At 45.8% G+C, this 12,711-nt stretch overlaps 1 protein-coding gene across 4 annotated transcripts; it reads left to right on the top strand.

The window, feature by feature from the left end:
* Window positions 1-4,068: 4,068 nt before the first annotated feature.
* RPS14 (ribosomal protein S14) lies at window positions 4,069-10,571 on the top strand. Of its 4 annotated transcripts, none has more exons than XM_067732277.1 (6): window positions 4,069-4,228; window positions 5,096-5,246; window positions 5,751-5,912; window positions 7,439-7,515; window positions 8,451-8,564; window positions 9,152-10,571. In XM_067732277.1, the coding sequence occupies exons 2-5, from the start codon at window positions 5,098-5,100 to the stop codon at window positions 8,516-8,518; spliced, it is 456 nt and encodes a 151-aa protein (XP_067588378.1). In that variant the 5' UTR covers window positions 4,069-4,228; window positions 5,096-5,097; the 3' UTR covers window positions 8,519-8,564; window positions 9,152-10,571. The 4 variants fall into 4 exon arrangements, with proteins under 4 accessions (XP_067588378.1, XP_067588379.1, XP_067588380.1 ...); XM_067732279.1 differs by having other exon boundaries at window positions 4,073-4,224; XM_067732280.1 differs by lacking the exon at window positions 4,069-4,228 and adding an exon at window positions 4,281-4,431.
* The last annotated feature ends 2,140 nt before the right edge of the window (window positions 10,572-12,711 follow it).

Genomic DNA, 12,711 nt, shown 5'->3' with positions numbered 1-12,711 from the left:
TGCTGAAGACTCCCAAATTTACACCTCCAGCCGAGACCCTCTCCTCAATTCCAAACTCACCTACCCCCAAAACCTTAGATATACAATAGACATCTCAAACTCAGGCCTAAGACTGAACACCTAATCTCCACCCCACCCTCCCCAAATTTACTCCACCCTTGGCCTCCCCACCCCAGCTCATGGTGACTCTGGAGTTAATTTTTTTTTAAAATGTATGTTGAAACTTATGTCTTCATTGGGCACTTACTCAGTGCCAAGCTCTGAGATACAATAATAATGGCACAAAGCTAGGACTTGAAAACTGGGTAGGAATTACCTAAACAAAGGCAAAACGAATGGTCTGGGTGGGGAACATGTATACACAAAGGTCCTGGGGTGGGAAGGCACTTGGAGAGCTGAAGGAATTAAAAACAGCTGGGGGGGCTTCCCTGGTGGTGCAGTGGTTGAGAGTCCGCCTGCCGATGCAGGGGACGCGGGTTCGTGTCCCGGTCCGGGAGGATCCCACATGCCGCGGAGCGGCTGGGCCCGTGAGCCACGGCCGCTGAGCCTGCGCGTCGGAGCCTGTGCTCCGCAACGGGAGAGGCCCGAGTACTGCAAAAACAAACAAACAAACAAATAAACAAACAAAAAAACAGCTGAGGCGTTGTATGTGAGGGAGGAGGGATGGGAGATCAGGCTGGAGGAATTGCAGGAACCACTTTCTGCGGGCTCTTACTTCGCAGTTGCCTTGTCTGTTTTTCCCATCCCACCCAACCCCACGCGCTATCAGTACTGTGAGCACAGGAAACATATCTACCATCACCGCTCATAGGTGATTCATTCATTTAGTAAATACTTACTGATCACCTAGTAGGTACCTGGCACTGTTCTAGATACTTGGGATACATCGATGACCAGAACAGATAAAGATCCCGACCAACTTGGAGTTTACATTCTGGCAGGAAAGGCAGGCGTAGTACCTAAGTAAATGTCCTATTATGTTAGAAGATGACCAGTACTATGAAAGAAGAAGTCAAGCAAGGTAAAGGGTATAGGGGTGTGAGGAAAGGGGTGGGGCAGGTGCAGAATTAAATAGAGAGGGCAGGGTAGCCTTGTTGAGGAGAGATTTGAGCAGAGGCATGAAGGAGGAAAGGGAGCAAGCCTTTCCATTATTAGCGATAATCTAAGGGAAGATTATTACTGGAAGAGGGAACAGCATGTGCAAAGGCCCAAAGGTGGAAACACCACTGACATATTCTAGGAAGAGCAAGGAGGCTGGTATGACTGGAGTAGAGTTAGTGAGGGGAGACAGGTGGGTGACAAGGGGATGTAATGATGAGAGAAAATGGGTGGTGGGGGCAGATTATATAGGCCTTTAGGTCATTGTGAGGATTTTGGCTTTTGCTTTGACTGAAGCCATTTGGAGGGTTTGAGCAGAGGACTGACAGAATCTGACTCATGTTTTAATAGGATCGGTACGGATGCTCTGTGGAGGATAGTCCCTCAGGCATGAGGGACTAAAGTAGAAGCAGGGGTCACAGTTAAGAGGTGAAAGATAACTGGTACCTGAGACCAAGGTGGCATTAGTTGGGAGAGAAGGAAGTGCTCAAAATTTGGTTATATTTTGCAAGTAGATCCAACAGGATTTCCTGGTAGATTAAACATGGGACATGAGAGAAAGGGCTGTCAAAGAAGACTCCTCTCATCCAAAGCAGGAACTTACACCACACTGCTCCAGACTCAGCCAACAAACCTCCTTTACTGGGGAACTCAGTGTTCGAGAACAAAAAAGGTTTTTCTTTCAAAGAATATAAACAGACAATTCACAAGAGAGACGCAAATGCGCAAAGCAATCCACAAAGAGGTGTCTGACCTTATTAATTATGGAATAAATACAATACAGCAAGGAGACAGATTTAGTTTCTCAGTTTAGCAGAAGTGAAAATTGATATCAACTTTCTGGAGGGCAGTTTAGCAACAAATATCAAAACTTAAAATATATGTTCCTTCTGACTGCTGGTAGTTTACCCAAGGAAGGACTATCACAAGTGTGTTGCTGACACTTTTGTTTATATTTGAAAATTCCGGAAATAAATGTCCTACAATAGAGAACTGACTAAATAAACAATGGTATAGCTATAGAGAGGAATATCATATAGTAATAAAAAGTAACGCAATACAGGTATTCCTGGTTGCTTGCAAAGAAGAGGATTGAGTTGCTGGGGACAGAAATGACAGGAGTAGGGTTTTTGGGGTTTTTCTTGTTTTTTTGGAGTAGGGTTTTTTAAAACATACTTTTTGATAACTGCAATTTTTAATTTGTGTGAATACATGTAATATTCAAAATAATAAATGAAAATTTAAATATCTGTAAAAAAAGTATTGTAGATCTCTATTAGTTGTTACGGGAGGATGTCCACAATGTTGAGTGAGAAAAAAAGTTACCAAATGGCATATAGAATACAATTCATTTACATGAGATTGTATATTATATACTAAAAATATAGGTATAGATATAAGTATAGAAAGTTATTTCTGGAATGATGCTCCAATTTAATAATAGTGGTATCTCTAGAAGAAAAAATTTAGAGATGATTTTTACTTTTTTGCTATACACTTTTCTGTATTGTGTGGATTGTTTATAATGAGCATGGATTTTTTTTATATTATCAGGGGAAAATATTGTAAGGTTATTTTCTTTTAAAAAGGAAGTGCAAAAAAAAAAAAAAAAAGGAAGTGCCTCGGACTTCCCTGGTGGTGCAGTGGTTAAGAATCTGCCTGCCAATGCAGGGGACACGGGTTCGAGCCCTGGTCAGGGAAGATCCCACATGCTGCGGAGCAACTAGGCCCGTGTGCCACAACTACTGAGCCCACAGGCCACAACTACTGAAGCCCGTGAGCCTAGAGCCCATGCTCCACAATGAGAGAAGCCACCACAATGAGAAGCCTGCGTACTGCAACGAAGACCCAACACAGCCAAAAATAAATAAATAAAATAAATAAATTTATTAAAAAAAAAAAAAACTAGAAACAGAACTACCATATGATCCAGCAATCCCACTCCTGGGCATATATATCTGGAGAAAACCATAATTTGAAAAGATACCTGAACCCCTATGTTCATAGCAGCACTATTTACAATAACCAAGACATGGAAGCCACCTTCGACAGAGGAATGGATAAAGAAGAAGTGGTACGTGCATACAATGGAGTGTTACTCAGCCATAAAAAAAGAACGAAATAATTCCATTTGCATCAACGTGGATGACCTAGAGATTATCATCCTAAGTGAAGTAAGTCATACAGAGAAAGACAAATATCATATGCTATCACTCATATGTGGAAACTATTTTTTTTTTAAATGATACAAATGAACTTATTTACAAAACAGAAACAGACTTACAGACATCGAAAACAAACTTATGGTTACCAAAGGGGAAACGTGGTGGTGTAGGGATAAATCAGGAGTTTGGGATTAACATACACACACTACTATATATAAGATGGATAAGCAACACAGGTCTACTGTATAGCACAGGGAGCTCAGTGTTCTGTGATAACCTATATGAGAAAAGAATCTGAAAAAGAATGAGTATATGTATATGTATAACTGAATGACTTTGCTGTACACCTGAAACTAACACAACATTGTAAATCAACTATACTCCAATAAAACTTTAAAAAATAAAATAAAATCGCTTTCTTTAAAAGGGAAGTCAAAACAGTATCTATTTGATAATGTGGTGAGGACTAAATGAGGCAATGCATATGAATCGCTTATCCCAGGCTGGTATACAATGCTAAGTATTGAATAATTTTGCCAAGTACACAGAAGTTGAAAGTCTACGATCACCGTGGTTTTGTTGTTGTTGTTCACCTCCACACCACGAGGGGCGCTGCCGCCCCCAGGCTGACCAGGCTCAGGGTCAGGGAAGTCTGTCTAGCCGCGGTCGCCGCCATCTTAGGACACAGGCCTTCCACACCCACCGTGTGCGGCTGCCTCATGCAGTCTTAGAAGCAGACCCGCTCGCCAAGACACCCAGCCTCTTACCTCTTTAGGCGCTCCTTTAAGTAAGCTGTATTCTCGAGGGCGTTTTAATCTCCTTGGAAACGCTAAAATCGGCGTCTTCCGGGAGCCTGCCTCGCCCCGTGACCGCAGACGTACACTTCCGGGGACACGTGCGTGACCCGTCGCCCCGCCCCCTTCTTCTCTTTCTTTCTGGTGGCTGATTCTGGATAAGACGAGTAGGTAGGAACCCTGGGCGAGGAAAATCGGGTGGCATCCTGCGGCACGGGGACCCGCCGGGGCCGGGGGCGCGGGGCTGGGGTCTTTCCGTGGAAGACAAACCAAGTGCTGGGCGAGAGGAGCTCGGCGGGCCGACCCAGACTCTGGTTCGCGCCCCGTCTCGGGAGGCGGCGGTCTTGCTTCAGGGAAAAGCCGGTAAAGCAGGGGTGAGTTCAGGTCTAGCCTCGAAGGCATAGGCCCTGCGCCACGACCACACCTGCGCTGAAAAGGCAGCACAGCATGGTTGGTTGGGAAAGGAGCGGAAAATTTAGTCCTTTGTGACCTCCCACCTTTACCCCACCAGCTTTTTCGTGAGCGGTCGGAGGCCGGTCCCCTGATTTCTAGTTTATTTTCGATCTGGAAAGTAAGAGTAGTCGTAGGAATTCCGTGGGGATGTAGTGAGGATTCCAGATGGGAATGCAGAAAAAATGGCCCTTCGTTAGGTGTTTCCTAAATCTCAGTGACTGCTAAGTCGGGCACGTTTTAATTTCTGGGCGCTCAGGGCAGGTTTCTCAAAGCCAGAAATTAGGAGAAGGCTTAATTTCTCTTAACATCAGTGTTTGTTGAGCATCTACCGTGCGCCTATTGCCGCTGAAGGCCGAGACGAGGGACGTTCAAGTCTTGCCACGGTGGGCTGGGAGGTGCAGGGCAGGGTTAGCCTCCAGCAAGCGACACCTGGAAATCCTGAGCGCTGGCGTGTTCGCGGCGTGGAGCGGGAGCGCAAGTGCCCGCGTGTCCCGCGCACCTTTCTCGGGGGAGCAGTTATTCCCAGAGAAGTAAACCTTGGGGTTTTCTGTCGTTAACACTGGGATTCTTTTTTCTTTCCTTAAGAAATGGCACCTCGCAAGGGGAAAGAAAAGAAGGAAGAACAGGTCATCAGCCTTGGTCCTCAGGTGGCCGAAGGAGAAAATGTATTTGGTGTGTGCCACATTTTTGCATCCTTCAATGACACTTTCGTCCATGTCACCGATCTTTCTGGCAAGTGAGTACCTAGGTGGAGAGGCCCAGGACCCAATTAACAAGGGTTGGGGTTAGAAACGACCCTGGAACTGGGTGGCAGTTTAAGGGAATCTCTTGAAATAAATGTTGTAAAATGTTCAAATAAGGATATGTGCTTGGTTGATGAATCCACAGATGGTGTGATCTCCTAGGTACTGGAGTTCTGAGAGAGAAGGAGACATTTTGTGCTCTTATGGGCTTACAGCATGGGGACCTCGTATGTAACATGAGGAGGAATTACTCATGGAGTAATAGGAGGATTAAATGTAAAAGTACATGTAAATCGTCGATACAGAGCTTAGTTATCTAGGATCTGAACCCCATCAAGGCAGAGCCCATGGCAGTCTTGTTAGATCAGGATGCATGTTCAATTGACCTTCATTCTCTGCCCTACCTGAGTAGTAGTGCTTTTTATTCATTAGGATGTGGTATGCACTCTGAATCCTTGTTGGGTAGGAAAGAAAGGACCCTGTGCATTTGTCCCCAGGGAAACCATCTGCCGTGTAACTGGTGGGATGAAGGTGAAGGCTGACCGAGATGAGTCATCTCCATATGCTGCCATGTTGGCTGCCCAGGATGTAGCCCAGAGGTGCAAGGAGCTGGGCATCACTGCCCTCCACATCAAACTCCGGGCCACAGGAGGAAATAGGTAAGGCTGGGACTGGGCAGTGAGGTCACTGGGCTTGGGCAAGACATCCTAGGTGTGTACATAATTAATACAGGCATACCTCAAAGATGCTGTGGGTTTGGTTCCAGACCACTGTGTTAAAGCAAATATATCAGTAAAGCAAATCATGTGAATTTTTTGTTATCCCAGCATGTATAAAAGTTACGTTTACACTGTACTGTATGTAGCCTACTGAGTGTGCAGTAGCATCATGTCTTTAAAAAAAAAAAAAAACCAGTGTACATAACCGTAAGTTAAAAATAATTTGCAACTAAAAAAAATTTCTAACTATCTGACAATGAAGGGTTGCCATAAGCCTTCAATTTGTTTTTTTAAAAAAGGCATTATCTGTGAAGTGCAGTAAAATGAGATATGCCTGTAACTGGTTCCTGCACCCTCCCCTGCGCTAACTTACTGTGTTAATTGAGCACTCAGCATACGAGGTACTGTGTTCTAAGTACTAGAAGAGAGTGATGGGGGAAAATAGATATGGTCTCCATCCTCTTACGTGGCTCTTAGGCTGGTGGAGAGACAGGCTTTAAGCAGTATAGAGAAGGGGAGCATGTGGTTTCTTTTTGCAGCAAGTGCTGGGAAGCAAAAATGTGTCAAGGATAGGTTGGTAATAAAGTTTAAACTAAGACCTAATGTTGTGGTTAGAAGTCAGTCCAGTGAAGGAAGGACAGGGGAGAGTATTCCAGCCAGGAACAACTGGAAGGAAAAGGTCTTGGGGTGGAAATGAGCTTGGCACATCTGTGGAAAAGTGGCATGAGGTGTGATAAGATAGGAGCAGGTGAGGTCCTGCTGGGTCTTGAAGAACCTGGTTAAGATTTGGACTTGGGCTGGGGGCGGGGGGGCATGAAAACTTGTTAACAGTAATGACCTGTTGAGGTTGGGTTGTATGATATTTATTTTATTGTTGTTATTTGTCTTTTTTTTTTTTTTTTTTTTTTTTTTGGTGGTACGCGGGCCTCTCCCGTTGCGGAGCACAGGCTCTGGACGCACAGGCTCAGCGGCCATGGCTTACGGGCCCAGCCGCTGCGCGGCATGTGGGATCTTCCCGGACCGGGGCACGAACCTGTGTCCCCTGCATCGGCAGGTGGACTCTCAACCACTGCGCCACCCGGGAAGCTCTGTTATTTGTCTTTTAAGATGACTGCTGTGTTGGGAACAGACCAGATAGGAAGTTGTTAAAGTGGTCCAGTGGACCGTTGATAGTGTTGTGGTCTTGGGAGGATGGAAAAGGACAGATCACCAGAAACACTTAGAATCACAGCATGTGACCAAAAGGGGCACTTCTTTAAACAGGGTGCAGGCAGAGCAGGATACAAACTGTGACCCATGGTGCTGGGGGGAGTGTGTGACAAAAAGTAAGTGGCATACTAAGCCTGAAGTATTTACGGTCTGGCCCTTTGCAGAAAGAAAGTTTGTAGAGCCCTGAACTAGAGGGTTGTGGGATCTTCTCATGACTTGGCCAAAAGCTTTTCTTAATTTAGATACTCATATCCTAGGACCAAGACTCCTGGACCAGGGGCCCAGTCAGCCCTTAGAGCCCTCGCCCGCTCAGGAATGAAGATTGGGCGGATTGGTGAGTGCCCCTCTTTGGCTTATGCTTGGATTTGCTTTGAAGCACTGACCCCGGAAAGCATGTGGTCTGCTCAGTGGATACAGGGCCTAGTCTGGTAACTTTTGGCAGTTAGGTTTGTTAATAGGGAGTGCAAGAGGCACCATGTGACATAAACTCTCTCCCTGAACACCCTTGTTGCCTTGATGTGAATGTCCTGCATTGGGACAGCGCCGTCTCATTTCTGAACTTCTGTGCCTGATGGTGACTGGTGGAACTGACAGGAGATGAATTGTCCTTTCCAGTGTTCTCATGGGGGTTGCTGTTGGTACTTGGGGGGGGGTGTCTCCTGTGTGATCATTGACTACTCAATATCAGTAGGGCAGGCCAGGCATTGTGACAAGAGTGTATGGAGGGGGCAGTAGCTCCCATGGTTGAGAATCACAGCAGTTCTCTACACTTGTGTAGTATTTATACCCTCACGTCTGATCTGGCCACTTATAGCTCTTAGGAGGGAGATGTTAGCCCTTCCCTATTGTTTCTGTGGCAACGTGTACTGATCCCTCAGTCGAATGGTCTAGCCCTCTCAAGATTTTTTCAGAACATTTTCAGCCTCCTAGCTATTAAAAAGGAGATATTCTTCAGTTTATGAGGATTTTTCCACTAGAGTCAGTGCGCTAGGTGTCAGAAACCTGGATTTATCACCTGCCTCTGACATCCTGTGCAAGTGACCCACTCTGAGCCTCAGTTTCCCCTTCTGGTAAGTTGAGTTCAAACCACATCAGAAATTTTGAGGAAGCAGTAGATGGGGCAGCTCCACATCTATCTGTTAAATACTGAGGACTTAACTTGTGAAGCAGCAGGATCCACTGCTGATCCATTAGACCAATTGGCCTAGGGAGGCCTGAACCCCTTCCCATCCAGCTCCAGGCAATGATGTTTTCTCTTCCTCCCCACAGAGGATGTCACCCCCATCCCCTCCGACAGCACCCGCAGGAAGGGGGGTCGCCGTGGTCGCCGTCTGTGAACAGGACTCCTCAAATTATTGTTTTCTGTTAATAAATTGCCTTGATGTAAGTTCTTTTCGACTCTAGTCTTTTCTCCTTTGTGTAGGGGCCACCCTTGGGGATATTTTGATTCCTTCCTTCTGTATTTAACCAGGGTGTGGGACTGTCTTGAGGTCATGGGTGCGTTGATAAACCAGCAGCCATTTAATAGATACACTGCTTCAGAGAATGTATCTAGCCTGTCAAAGAGGAGCACAAGAGGTACTGATTCAGCCCCTACCATGGGACAGGGTGAGCCTGTGTTCTGGGAACTGGTTTCCTGGGAGGAGGAGCCTAAGGAAAGGTGAGATAATGGTGGCTGCGGTTGGGTCTTTTCTACACTGCTTGTTGTGGTGTTAAGTTACCTCAGTCATCTAAAGCCGACCAAGGCCTTGGAGACCTTGTTTTGAAAGTGAAGGTGTTGATTCCAAAAGTGGACCAGTTCTTAAAGAGCGGGAGTGGAGTGGAAACTGTTGAGCTAAGTGTATGTAGCCTGAGCAGAAGAGCCTTCCAGACAGCCATATATAAACACGTGTGGGTGTGTACTCGCCCCCCACACCTTCTGTGCAAAAAAGGGATCGCACTCTTGCATCTTGCTTTTTCTCACTTGGCAGATCTTGGAGGTTGTTCCACATCAGTACATAAAGTACATAAAGATTTGGTCACCCACAAATACACACCAAGCCCTATTTTCGTCGGTGATGAAAAAGAAAGTTTCTGCTTTCCGGAAGCATGCATCCAGCTCCAAGGACCCAGTGGCACCAGATGGTACTGAGTGTTCTACAGAGGCTTAGCATAGCGCTGTGTGATAGTGACTGCTGCCCCAAGGCAAGACAATGGCATAATGTTTTCAGGGTTCATCACAGCATGTTTCAGGACTTCATTCCTTTTTATTGCTGATTAACGTTCCATTACCTTGATACACAGATCTCTTCACAGTTCTCTTCCAACTTGGAAGAACCTTGGAGAGGTGGGTCTTGCCATGGCTCCTACCAACTTACCCTGTGTGATGGACAAGCCATCTTTTTTGAGTCTCTTTGTTTCTTCATCTTAAAAATGAGTGATTACAACCCAAAGTATAAAATGAGTCCATGCTGCTGCAGGTGATTTGAATAAATTAAGCCATAAATCTTAAAAAGGATTCTAAATAAAAGTAGATGCTCCCCCTTCCAGTAAGTGGGACTTACTGTGGGCTAGACTTAGTGACTCACGAACATGGAAGAGGGAAAATGTTAACTTTGTTCTGGAGAGACCTTAACCAAACTATTAAGGTTGCTTAACACTTCTGATATATCATGTTGATAGTACTCTGATTTGACAAGATGAGCACTTCACCTCTGAATTCTCTCTGAAAACCCATAGTCCAGTTAGAGGACATTCTACTGCGTTATCAACATTTAAATGGTCAAAAGTTACGAAAAACAAGGACTTAAGACCAGAGGAGGGACTTCCCTGGCGGCACAGTGGTTAAGAATCCACCTGCCAATGCAGGAGACAGGGGTTCGAGCCCTGGTCCAGGAAGATCCCACATTCCAAGGAGCAGCTAAGCCCGTGCGCCACAACTACTGAGCCTGCGCTCTAGAGCCCACGAGCCACAACTACTGAAGCCTGCGCACCTAGAGCCCGTGGTCCACGACAAGGGAAGCCACTGCAATGAGAAGCCCGTGCACCACAACGAAGAGTAGCCCCCGCTCTTCGCAATTAGACAGGCCGCACGCAGCAACGAAGACCCAATGCAGCCAAAAATAAGTAAATAAATTTATTTAAAAAAAAAAAGACCAAAGGAGCTGAAGGAGATGTGATATAATGCATTGGATCCTGGACCAGAAGAGGCATTAGTATAAAAGCTAATATCTAATCTGGAGTCCAATTAGTAGTAATGTACCTATGCTCATTAGTTTTGACAAATGTATTGTTATAATGTAAGATGTTAACATGAGGAAACCAAATGAGTGTTATACAGAAACACCATACCTTTGCAACTTTTTGGTAAATCTTAAAGGATTCCAAAATAAACATTAGGGGAAAAAATGAGGGTACTTTTCTACTGTCATTCTGGTTTCTAAGGCAGCACGTGGTGCACAGACCCTCAGGTATGCATTCCAGGATGAAAATCCCAGTTCCCCAGATTTAGGCTCTAACCTCAGGCAAATTATTTAACCCCTCAGCCCTTCAGTGAAAATTCCTGTGATAAGGGCAGCCTCATAGGGCATCACAAAAATAAGATTGAAGCGTTTAGCACAGTGCCTGGCGCTGAAGAAGCTGCTGCTATTCTTATGCCTGTTCAGTTCTTCTGCCAAGCAGCATGAATGACAGCTGGCTGGAATCCTGGTGGGAAAATGCTGGCGCTTGCTGGAGCGTTCTTTTTATTTCCTGTAATGGGACTTTGCAACCTGTCCTGCTGTTTCCTGGTAACAAGGGATGCAGTCAGCCAGGTCTTTGAAAGCAGTTCATTTCTAGGTTTTGTTTGCAAGTTACAAGGAGAGCTAATTGGTGCAGCCCAGGTTGGAACGTAAGCAGCCTCCTGGCCACTGAGGTGGACAGGGCAGGACTCGAGATGTTGCCCCCCCCCGAGACTGCAGACCATGGAAGCCCAGCTGCTGGCTGTAAGTGCAGCCTCAACCAGGGCCATGGAGATGGTCCCTACTTCTCGATCCTTTCTCTTACCTGAGCTCCTGCAACAGTCTCTCCAAGTCTCCCTGTCTTCCCCCAAGCCCCTGCCTATCCCTAGGCCACACTGCAGCTGTGTGATCTAAAATTAATTGGATTCTGTCACTATCCTGCTATTTTATCCCTGCCCCACTCTTCAGTCTAGAAGCCAGTCTCCACGAATCTCCAGTGTTTTATCTAACCCTGCCATACCCTTCACCCTCTCTGCCCAAGCCAAACCTAGTTCCTTTCAGTTTTCCAATTCTCCATGCCTTCAGTCTTTTGCTCATGCTTCCCCCTCCCAGCCTGGCTCCTTCAGTATCTCCTCTCCCCAGCTTGGCCTCACTACCTTCTGTTCACCTGTTGGAATCAGCTTTTCATCACTCGCAAAGTTATCTTCCTGGATGCCCCTCAAGATGCTTCTCCACTCAGTTCCCCCAACACCCTTACTCTCCTCGTGGTACCACTAGTCTCCCTCTGTTCTAATAGCCTATTTCCCCACTAATCTGTGAGCTCTGAGAGGGCAGAGAGTATGTCTTGTTCAGTATCTGCCAGCCCAGTCTGCAAAAGTAGGGGCTCTATGAAGATTTGTTTGCTGAATCATTGAAAGAATGGGCTTCGCCTTCTGTAGTCAATTAGATAGTTGAAGGACTTCTCTAGATCCTGGATACATTAAAACAAACATGCATTCTTGGGCTCTATTCTCAGGGGAGTTAAAGAAATGAGAAAGAAAAGGACATTAAGATGAAATGCGTTAGGGAGCAGAGAGCTGTAGGCAAAGAAAGTTGGGGTAGCCCTCTGGGCACATACTGGAGTTAGTGCCCAAAGATTAAGTTTAGGCTCTGCCCTCAGCCCCACCCATAGCCCCAAGGTGAGGGAACTGAACTTGACCTTCAATTTAAGCCAGAAATCCTCAGATTTCAGAGCTAATGTGGTCCCAGGTGGGAGTGTCTGGGCTCTTTGTAGAAAAGCAAGTCCTCTGGAGAAAACCATCTATATTTGAGGTCTTGCCAGTTGTTTCTTCTTCCGGTTCGCTTCATTGACCTGGGTGATGGTGTCATGGCTCCCTTTTGCCCAGGAGAATACTATCAAGGCCATTCTCAGTCTCTTAATGAAGGATCTGGAAAACCTTTCCCCAAACGTGGTCTCAGGGGAGCATTGCTGACCTTAAGTGGGCCAAAGAGAAGATGTATAAGGGACTTTAAGTTCTGTCTTGGGGAAGAGGGAGCAAGCAGTCTTGTTGCTTGTAGTTCTTAAGTGGTAGAACTTGGCCAGTGGGTGGGTAGGAGTTGTAGAGAGATTTAAGCATCAGATAAAGAAGAGTTTTCTACAAGAGAGCTGCTAAGAGGAAATAAAACTGCTTCATGAAGAGTGGATCTCCTAATCATTGGAGGCATACACGTGTAAGCCAGACCCCCAAAGGCTAGTTACATCAGAATCACTTAGTGTGGCAGAGACAGTTCCCTAAAGTGCTGCTTTTTTCATTATGAATAGCAGTCTCAATTTTTAGCTGGATGTATAGTTG

This window comes from Pseudorca crassidens, chromosome 3 (genome assembly GCF_039906515.1).
Source record: "Pseudorca crassidens isolate mPseCra1 chromosome 3, mPseCra1.hap1, whole genome shotgun sequence".
Classification (NCBI taxonomy): domain Eukaryota; kingdom Metazoa; phylum Chordata; class Mammalia; order Artiodactyla; family Delphinidae; genus Pseudorca; species Pseudorca crassidens.
This window is presented reverse-complemented; position numbering and strand designations above follow the sequence as displayed.